An 11,197-nucleotide genomic window follows, 5' to 3' on the forward strand; every position below is an offset into this window, starting at 1 on the left:
GTTTTTGTGATGAATCACTATGCTTTAATTATGTTCAATTTGTAACAGTGAAATTTGGGGTCACCACAAGATGAGGAACTGTATTAAAGGGTCATGGCATTAGGAAGGTTGAGAACCACTGATCTATACCAATAAAAGGGTAACATGCTAATTAGACCAGATGGACCTGACGTCTTCCAGATGTCCTTCCAGACAAAGCCACAGCCACTACGAGGGCCAAGGGCTGGAGGCAGTGCGGGAGAGGCAGCGGTGCAGGCCAGTCTAACGCTGTGGCCCCTCCTGCAGAGGCAGTGGGAGAGGGGGTTGCATGGGCCCGGTTCTGGCGCCACGCCTCTGCAGAGGCTGGATGGGGTGCAACCTGCTGTGCCTCAACCTCCCACAGCCCCTCCCTGGGCTGGCCTGGCCCCAGATCGTCCCCCATCCACCAGTGGGTGGGGACACGGCCAGTGTTAAAAAGTGAGGGCCAAGGGCTGGGAGCCGCAGCGGCCGGCAGTGGCAGCAGCAGTGATGTGATGGGGGCGGCACCTTCCCCTGATTGGCCAATCGCCTCCCACAGAAGAAGGCCAGAGGCAGCAGCAGCTGCGGAGTGATGGGGGTGGCGCCTTCCCCTGATCGCCCAGTCACCTCCTGCAGGCCTAAGCCATCAGTAGGACATCCCCTCCCCCACCCACCAGTGGGTGGGGTCAGGGCCAGTGTTAAGAAGGGCCAAGGGCTGGGAGCCGCAGCAGCCATGGGGTGATGGGGGCAGCACCTTCCCCTGATTGGCCAGTCGCCTCCTACAGAAGGAGGCCAGAGGCAGCAGCAGCTGAGGGGTGATGGGGGTGGCACCTTCCCCTGATCGCCCAGTCACGTCCTGCAGGCCTAAGCCATCAGTAGGACATCCCCTAAAGGCTCCCAGTAAAAAAAATAAAAATAAATAAAAATAAATATGTTGTTCTCTGCCCTCAAAAAAAACATGGAACCCTGTACAGGCAGTTGGGATGTAGGACCTGATCTACGAATGGAAATACATCAGGCAAAGAGGAGCAGGTAGATGGCATCTGGCAGATAGCCCTTGGGAGCTAAATCAGGAATCCTTGCATAAGACACCTGCTTGACACTCTACAGCCATCTTCTTTCAGATGATGTTAGGAAATTAACTGAAGTACAGGATAAAATTTGGTGATGGCAGAGGTGATATTCATAATATATTAAATACGATGCAGCCAGGGATTGATGAATCAGAGTGGACACACTGACCAACGGGAGCAAACAGCAGTGAAAACCAAATTGGTTTTCATATATTAGTATGAAAGCTGAACATTGGCTCCTGCTGGGATACCTGTAAGTTACAGTAGATCCAAAGAGCAGATTATCACAGTAAATGAAAACTTACATACATATTTTCAGAATCATCATTAGAGACTTGATATTATGAAAAGCTTCTATTCTTTCCCTTACTCTTATATTCTAATTACCAATGCCCATAAAATAGCTATGCTATAAATATAAGCATATGATGGCCACAGATCTCCACCCATGAGGATGCAATATTATATGTGATAGTTAATTTTGAATAATAGTTTTATACCTAGTTCCTCTAAGCTAAATAAGGTAACCAATAACAAATGAGATAGCAGAAGTTTTAAGAGATTAAATGACTTACTAATGATCACATGGCTTGCTACTGACAAAGTTTGTTTATCTGATGCCCAACTACTTAGTTTTGACAAAACGATGGCTACAGTGGATTGAATGTGTCAAGTTCACATAACAAAATAGTCTACATCTCCTTCCCCGGACTATGAAACTCCAGATACCAAGAGTGAACCATATAGTCCCACCTAAGATTACGTGGTGAGATGACAGAGAATATGTTTTTAGTTGCCTGTTTCTGAAAAACCAACCCTGGCTGACACGTTGGCTGTCCACCAACATTCTGGGTCATCTCTTCCAGGCACATGGCAAAGTGGCATCTCTCTGTCTCCTTTGAAATTAGACTTGGCCATAAAAAGTGATCATAATCAATTCCTGGCAAGTCACATAAGAACCTCCATGGTTTACTGCTCTCTTTCTACTGCCTCCATTCCCAAATCATCCCTGATAGGACATTTCTTCAGATGGACTCGAGGTGACAACAGGGCAATGCAAAGACTCCCGTTCACCCGTGTGGACTTGTGGTCTGAGCAAGAAATGGACGGAGTTTATATCTGAGATGATAGGGGAGTTTGCTATTACAGTACCACCAAGCTGGTCTTGACTTACACAGCAATGGGGCTGGAAATGGAGGGGGGAGACTGTGCTGAGGAAAGCCATGACTTTGATGTGGTGGATGGTGGGTGTGTCCAGGACACTCTATAAGAGGCTGGGATGAGGGCAATTCTCTTTGTGTGGAAACGGCTGGTCAAACTGTTGTCTGTGGTCACTGGGGGATGAAGATCATGTGCCCAGCGAATTCACAGAGCCCGGGGAGATGTCAGGAAGCTCAGGGACACTGGAAAAACGCAGCGAGGTATCAGAGATGTCACACCATCCATTCTTGTATTGACGAAAGCAACAGAATGACTGACATGTGAGCTCAAAAGTAGGCTAGGTTCCAATGCCGAAAGCACGCAGAAATACACAAAGCGCCATGTGTATTTGATGAAATAGTGAATAACCAACCATAAAAGCAATCCCATGTCTATTTGAAAGAAGAATGAAAAGCTGAGTAAAATCCCTCCCAAGAACGGTCTTTTCAACACAAGCAATTCCTTGGGCCAAGTCGCAGTGTGGCGTTAAAACCCAGGTCTTACCTGACTCCTCAAAGTCGCTGTTGTAGGCTTTCCAGGTCTCGGTGATCCGAAGCAGATTCTCTTCCATGGCTTGGATGTCCATGGAGGGGCAGTTGCATTCTGGGAATCTGGGGCCACACTGACACCAGCAGTCATTGTCCTTGCAGATGAATTCTCCCTCGGAGTTGCAGGCGATGTAGCTCAGAGCTGCCTGCACAAAACGCTCCTGAAGATAGTCGGGGAGGAGAGCCTGCAGGCCTTAAAGAGCAAACACAGCAAACAAGTTTGCTTTGATAAAGAAAAAAAAGCTTAATACATATATACAACTAGAGGCCCCGTGCACGTAGGGTCCCTAGGCCTGGTCAGTGGTAAGGGCTGATCGGGGCCTTCTGGCTGCCAGCTGGGGCCTTCCTTCACTCCATGCTGCCCCCTGGTGGTCAGCACACGTCATAGTGAGCGATTGCACTCCCGAGGGGAACTTTGCATATTAGCCTTATATATATATATATATATAGCCAAAAAAGGTCAAAGACTCAGTGTATTGAGAAATGGATTGATGCATGTTGAACACAATCCCTAGAAAATTATCTAAGTCCACAAAATTGCAAATATTTATAACTCTTTGTACCATATGCTGACTCCATGCACTGTGCAAGAAGCCCAGTAAATACAGACGTGCTCAAACCCTCAGACTATCTGATTTTGTTTTTTGAACTTACTTGATTGGCTCTCTGACTTATTTGATCAGAATGTTTGGTGATTTTTTTCCCTCATGTAGAATCATCTACATCAGTGATTCCCAAAGTGGGCACTACTGCCCCCTGGTGGGCGCTGCAGCGATCCAGGGGGGTGGGGGTGATGGCCACAGGTGCATTTGTGGGCATATATCTTTCTGTTTAATTGCTATTAATATTTTTAAAAAATTAATTTCCAGGGGGCGCTAATATTTTTTCTGGAAAGGGGGCGGTAGGCCAAATAAGTTTGGGAACCACTGATCTACATTGTAGGTAGAGACTGTCTACCCTTGAAAAAAGAGGCAGGTGTTTATTCTGCACCACCTGATTTCTAACAGTTTTCAGTATTTTCTTTTATTGTTGTTTTTCTTTGTTAATTCTCCCGCGAGGATATTTTCCATTGATTTTTAGAGACAGTGGAAAGAAGGAAGAGAGACACACAGAGAGAGAAGCATCAATATGAGAGAGACACATAGATTGGTTGCCTCTCGCTAGCACCCAACCAGGGCCAGGGATCCAGCCTGTCCATGACCGGAATTGAACTCGGGACCCTTCTGTCCCAGGACTGATGCTCTATCCACTGAGCAACACTGGCTAGGGCAAGCCCCAGTGGGGGAGCATGCAGGAGGCAGCCTATCGATGATTCTCTCTTATCACTGATGTTTCAACCTCTCTCTCCCTCTCCCTTTCTCTCTGAAATTAATAAATGTATTTTTTAAGAATGTTGTTTCAATTTCAGCATTTATTGCTACACAGGAAAATTTAATAAGAAGGCTAAACATTCAAACTAGTCAGTAGATGAAAATAAACATAACAGTAAGGGGAAATTTGACCAACACATAGTTATTTACTCTAAAACTGGATTTTTATACTTACATTTCCTTTATAAAAAAAAAAGTCAATGTTTGACCCTTAATCGTTATCTATGAGGTACATTTAATAAAAACAAAGAATTAGCCGAGGCCGGTTTGGCTCAGTGGATAGAGCATCGGCATGCAGAGGTCCCGGGTTCGATTCCGATCACTGATGTCAACCTCTCTCTCCCTCTCCCTCTCCCTTTCTCTCTGAAATCAATAAATATATTTTTTAAGAATGTTGTTTCAATTTCAGCATTTATTGCTACACAGGAAAATTTAATAAGAAGGCTAAACATTCAAACTAGTCAGTAGATGAAAATAAACATAACAGTAAGGGAAAATTTGACCAACACATAGTCGTTATTTACTATAAAACTGGATTTTTATACTTACATTTCCTTTATTTTAAAAAGTTTGACCTTTAATCATTATCTATGAGGTGCATTTAATAAAAACAAAGAATTAGCATTGAGAGAAAAATGCATGTTGATGTAAAATTGAATATGTAAATTCAGTTGGTGCTTACGCAATTGAAGAAGGCAGACCAGGAAAGAACAACTCGGAATTACTCCTTTGATGAGTCGGCAGGATTTAGACAACTTGCCAACACCAAGACTTTCCTGAACTTATTCAAACTAGGGCATGTTTATTCATAACCTTCCGCGGCCTGAATGAATGAGTAACATGCATACACACGAGCATTTCAGAAACAATCTAGGCTTGTTAAAAGTTATTATTTTTTTAAAAAAAAACATATTTTATTGATTATTTAAAGTGAGGAAGGGAGAGGGATAGAGAGCCAGAAAACATCAGGAGAGAGTGCTGCCTCCTGCACGCCCCCTACTGGGGATGGAGCCAGCAATCCGGTCATGTGCCCTGACCAAGAATTGAACCTGACCTCCTGGCTCTTAGGCTCACACTCAACCACTGAACCAAACTGGCCAAACAGGCCCCTTTTAATAATAAATACAGGGTGCCCCACAAGTTTACTGCAACTTCGGATGTTAAAAACTTTCCCCCTGAAAGTATTATTTGTTCTTTTACATTTTGTTTAGCATTATCACATAAGCTATCTTTACAGTGGAAAATATAAACATCAAAATGTATGTATTCTCAAGTACATTTCTATTTGTCAGAAGACAAATGCAGCCATAAGAGCCATCTATATTTGTTTTTAAAATGTCAACAGTTCATTTTATGTCAACACCAGGAATAAGTGTGTTTGCAACTTTTACCAGAATCTATAAGAAAATTCGTGGCCTGAATGAATGAGTAACATGCACACACACGGGCATTTCAGAAACAATCTAGGCTTGTTAAGAGTTATTATTTTTTAAAACGCCCTATTAAATTATTTCAAATAGAAAAAGATGGTAAGTTACTAGAAAGCTGCCTGGTCAGAATGGCTCAGAGGTTGAGCGTTGAGCTATGAACCAGGAAGTCACGGTTTGATTCCCGGTCAGGGCACATGCCCAGGTTTCAGGCTCGATACCCAGTAGGGGGCGTGCAGGAGGCAGTCGGTCAGTGATTCTCTCTCATCACTGATGTTTCTATCTCTCTCTCCCTCTCTCCCTTCCTCTCTGAAATCAATAAAAATATATTTTTTAAAAAGAAAACATCCAAAGCTCAGGCAGACCTATGAAAAAACTTTAGCTTGTTGAGCCAGTGAGAACCCTAAGGAAGTAAAATGCTATCATGAAAAATTTTCAGTCGCTACAGATCATTTAAGAAGTACGGTGAATTTTGGCATTTTCGTCATCTTGTCTGGAATGCTCGTATGGGTTCAAAATTTGGGAAATTGGCCATTTATGAGAATTTTAAAAGCCCAGCGCTGCACACGGGGCTGATAACACCAAGAAGAAAGTCATGACAGCGGGAGAGCTGCCATCGAGGCCCATGGAGAACGAGTGTTACTTACATACCTTGCAACTGGATCTTATTCTCAGGACTCTGCACCAGCACAGAGCTGACCGAATCTAGGTTGTCATAGTTACTGCAGCCCAGGGGACCCGTCCGTGTTTCTGTTACCTGCCCAAAGAAACACACCAACTTTATTATGTAAGACAGGCTCGACCATGCTCTCTGGGTTCAATGGAGTTGTCACACAGGGACAGTATACATGGGACAGGAAACATCGCCGAATGGTCCAGGGTATGATCCACAGCAACCATCCACACCTCCAGACACAAAGCAGACAGGCGACTCTTTGTCATTCTACGTTCTTCCCTTGGGCCAGGCATACATCTCCTGGGGAATCGTGGATGCCCTCTTTGGTCAAAAGCATCACTCACGGAAGGTCATCAATTTTACCCGAGCTATGACAAGGGCATGCTCCTTTATGTAGAGAGCAAGTTTTGACTCATATAAGAATTGTTTTTTGTTGGTTCATTTTTCCTCAATGAATCAGAACTATCTACCAGGCTACCGTCTAAAAATTAACTTAAGTATTTTATTGTTCTGCTTAAAAATCTACAAATATTCCCTCTTTTATGGTGACAACAAAGTCTAAACTCTTCTGTGTGGTTTCTACTTACCCAGGTACCCGCACGACAATCATGAACTATTTTAAACTTCCCTTAAATGGTTGGAGCAGGTTCATGAAACATTGACAATGTCAACTATATTTTAAATCATGATATTATATATTGTGTATAATGCACCAAGTACAATGCTTATTACTGTGTGGAGATGCAAGGAGATTTAGCATTGATATGCTCTTGAATTTTTCACTTGAGGACCCACAGCATTTGTGGTATTTGAATACCTTACTCACTTATCTTACCATAAAGTCTCCTTTATGTTTCATTATGGCAGTGATTAAATGACTTTGCAATCCTCTCTTTACATTAACTTATTTAACTGTAAACTCCTTCTTCAGAATTACACACGGCACCTGGCACACGGTAGGAATTCAAGAACGGTGAACTAAATCGATGAGTAAATATTTTCTTTTTAGATAGAAATCTTTATTACAAAACAATACTGACCTTTATTTATTAAACTTTTTGGGGGGAAACCTCTAAGAAAATGCAGCAGGGCTGGCCAATGTGAATTTCTAAAACTCATCTAGCTTCACCATTCGTATACAAATGAGGTGCCTGGAGCCCAGGGAGGTTGGCCAGCCCACTGGGTATCATGTAAGGAAATGAGAGCTGGAGCTGAGACCTGAACCTCCAACTCATGAATCAAATGCCCATTCAGAAATCAGCCTGGCTTTCTAACCTCCATACGTAAGTGTTAGAAACTTGACTTGCCTTGATCAACCTAATGCATCCCCATTCATCCTGTCTCAATCTCGCTCTCCCTGTCTCACAATAAAGTTACAGTAAAGCACAATTTAATTGGTCTAGATTGCTGTCCAAGTCTCTTAGAATGGGGTTCTATCTTGGGTCATTGTCATGAACAATAAATATTGCTATAAATGGGCTTGTGCCTACACTTCGAAGACCAAATGAACTGGCTTTTATTCCGAGTATTAATTTATTAGTGCTTTCAAGTAGAAATTCCCACCCATTCTTATATTACTCTACACTAGACTTCTAAAAAAGTAAAATATGTGTTGATTAGTTTCTGTTATATCCTAAGGCAGTATGCTTGTTTCTGTTCCTATATGTGTAGGATCTTTTACAATTGCATACGCTTAAAGCTATCAAACTAATAAAAGCTTTAGAAAATGTTGATGCTACAATATATAGGTAACTTATACACAACTATATAAATAATATATATGATATAATATGCATGTTAAATTAATTATATATGATTATTATCTCACATGATGATACTAAAACAATTTATATATAACTATATAAATTTTAGATATGTTCTAATTAAATATATGTGATAACTATACCACATGTTATCAATCTATAATAATAAAAACATAATATGCTAATTAGACCAGACGTCCTTCCAGATGTCCTTCTGGATGACCTTCTGGTCAAAGTTGGGGCTGCAAGGGAAGCCCGGGTCCTGGGTGCCAGAGGGAAGCCAGTGCCGGCAGCTGGGGGAAGGAAGGCGTAGTCTTGCACGAATTTCATGCATCAGGCCTCTAGTTTATATATAATTATATACACGATTATAAATTACATTGAATAATTAGAAATTATATAACCATATAATCTGTTTCTTCAAATGGGAATATTAAGTTTGAAGATATTCTTACCATTTATTGTTTTCTGTCAGTCATTCTTATTTCATCATTTTACTAAGCACTTAATGTCAAACTGCAATTTTAATGTATTCCTAGTTCTATATCCTGCAACATTCCTGGGATTTAAAATTGAATTTAGAAATCAATTTGCAAACACACTGCTAATAAAAGAGGCACTTAAAAATAAAACGGTCATATTGATAGAAACCTACTTCAGTAACAAAGACTTTAATTTTTAAAATTTCTTATTTGTGAAAGAAGTGCAAATTCACCTATAAAACTCTATGGCCTCAAGTGAAAAGTACAAGAGCATATCGATGCTAAGTTTCTATGCCTCTCCACAAAATAATAAGCATTGTACTTGGTGCATTACACACAATTAATATCGTGATTTAAAATATAGTTGACATTGTCAATGTTTCTTGAACCTGCTCCAACCATTTAATGGAAGTTTAAAATAGTTCATGATAAATAACCAATGCCAAGATGACTCATATTTTCACATCAAAAGTACAAAAACAAATCAAACACTAACTCAATGGAAAGAAGAATTGTTGAATTATTTATCTATGCAAATGACTTTATGCTGAAAACTATTTTCTCTAGCTCCACTCCCCATAATTTAACTATTAGAATCATTTATCCTAGGATTGCATTTTTTAAACTCTCTAGAGGTTCTACTTCAGGAGGAACGGTGATCCTCGAAACAGGAGGATAAAGAGGATGATTATAAACAATATTAAGTTAGGTATATCCATGAAACGTGCACAAGATAAACAATAGAACTGTGAAATGTAAACTAGGAGAAAGGAAAAACATGGCTGATAAAGTATGTGAAGTCCGGCTGGTGTGGCTCAGTGGTTGAGCTTTGACCTCTGAACGAGGAGGTCATGGCACATGCCCTGGTTTGCAGGCTCGATCCCCAGTAGGGGGGCGTGTAGGAGGCAGCCGATCCGTGATTCTCTCTCATCACTGATGTTTTCTATCTCTCTGTCCCTCTCCCTGCCTCTCTGCAATCAATAAAAATGTATTTTTAAAAAATAGAGTATGTGAAATAAGCTATTAAGGTTGGAGGAGAGTGGCACAAAAGACAGTCACATTTGATTCAGGGACAAAACAGACCGCGCGTTCCTGGAGAGCAATTGCTTTGGTGCAATTTGCACTTGTACTTGCCACCATGAGTCCAGGCCTGGTGACAATGATCGACCTATATTTTTCCATGCCCCATAAATTATCCTCCATCAAAACAATACACATGCCCCCCCCACCCACCAACAGCCCCAGGTAACTCTATTGAGACGGACTCTGTATGCTCTTTGAACACCCATTAAGACATGAAAGTACATTTGGGCCTAGAAGAGAGAGGTTTTTTTAGATGATTAAAGCGTCTATTCAGTGTGATACGGAATAAGGTAAACTGGACACGATTTTGTCACACCAAGGTTGCTAAATAACATCAGGACTCCTTTGTGCCTCAATCGTGGTTGCCATGGCATTTAAATGCATGGCTGTTGACTGGTGTTGGAGAGGCCAAATCTATAAGCTCACTCCTACAGATTGCTATTTTGATTTCTGTTCTAAGTAGCATAGCTTCAAATCACAGCAATTGCAAGAAAGTCTGTGGCAAAGAACCCAAAATATATATATTAAAAACCCACATTTTTGCCGAAACCGGTTTGGCTCAGTGGATAGAGCGTCGGCTTGCGGACTGAAAGCCAGGACTCCTTTGTGCCTAAATCGTGGTTGCCATGGCATTTAAATGCTTGGCTGTTGACTGGTGTTGGAGAGGCCGAATCTATAAGCTCACTCCTACAGACTGCTATTTTGATTTCTGTTCTAAGTAGCATAGCTTCAAATCACAGCAATTGCAAGAAAGTCTGTGGCAGAGAACCCAAAACATATATATTAAAAACCCACATTTTTATAAAAGCTTCGTTTGTGAAGTCTGCAACTGATGATGGTACAGAAACGGTAACCGTAGACTTCATTATGCAAAACCTATAGGATCTTCTTACTACACTGGAGTTGGCTAAGAGTTTTCGGATGCATTTCATGTTAACAATGACAATAGGAAAACTTCCCTGCCACAGGGCGCCACAAACAACAATACAGCTTTCACCCGGGTCTGGGCCATGGCTGGCTGTCTGCATCCTGGTGACAACGTCAGAGGGCACTTCCCTGGCTGCTGCCACCGCCTGGACCGGACGCATGACATTTTCGGGAACTTGGGAGCCACAGGTTCTTTTCTGTTGCCTCGCATAAAAAATTAATGCTACGTGGGGCGGCATTTCCTACATTTATCTTAGAAATGAAAGCAACCAGGAGAAGTAACACATGGAGAGCGCTTTTATTTTCTTTACTGTTTATTCTATGAATTGCATTCGCATTGTCTTTTACTTATTGAATCTGCTTACTAGGACCACAGACTTTAACATGCAATGGCAAAAAAATGCTTCTAGGTCCAAGTCCAAATACAAAGACTATTTTTTTTTTAGAGCTCATGTAAGTCATGTTAAAACTAACAGTGTTTTGCCCTGCCAGCGTTGCTCAGTGGTTGAGCACCGGCCTATGAACCAGGAGGTCACACAGTTCGAATTCCGGTCAGGGCACATGCCAGAGAGATATGGGTTTGATCCCCAGTGTGGGGCGTGCAGGAGGCAGCCAGTCTATGAGTCTCATCATTGAGGTTTCTCTCTCTTT

At 41.7% G+C, this 11,197-nt stretch overlaps 1 protein-coding gene across 1 annotated transcript in view; it reads right to left on the bottom strand.

Annotated features, from left to right (window-relative positions):
* Positions 1-11,197, bottom strand: part of BRINP3 (bone morphogenetic protein/retinoic acid inducible neural-specific 3) — a 210,959-nt gene that overhangs the window by 78,521 nt on the left and 121,241 nt on the right. The window contains exons 5-6 of the mRNA XM_006761292.1: positions 6,267-6,372; positions 2,775-3,011 (exon numbers count right to left, since the gene is read on the bottom strand). Of these exons, the coding sequence (XP_006761355.1) occupies positions 2,775-3,011; positions 6,267-6,372 (343 nt within the window). The remainder of the gene's footprint in view (positions 1-2,774; positions 3,012-6,266; positions 6,373-11,197) is intronic.

The sequence above is a fragment of the Myotis davidii genome, unplaced genomic scaffold (genome assembly GCF_000327345.1).
Source record: "Myotis davidii unplaced genomic scaffold, ASM32734v1 scaffold174, whole genome shotgun sequence".
In the NCBI taxonomy this organism is placed as follows: Eukaryota; Metazoa; Chordata; class Mammalia; order Chiroptera; family Vespertilionidae; genus Myotis; species Myotis davidii.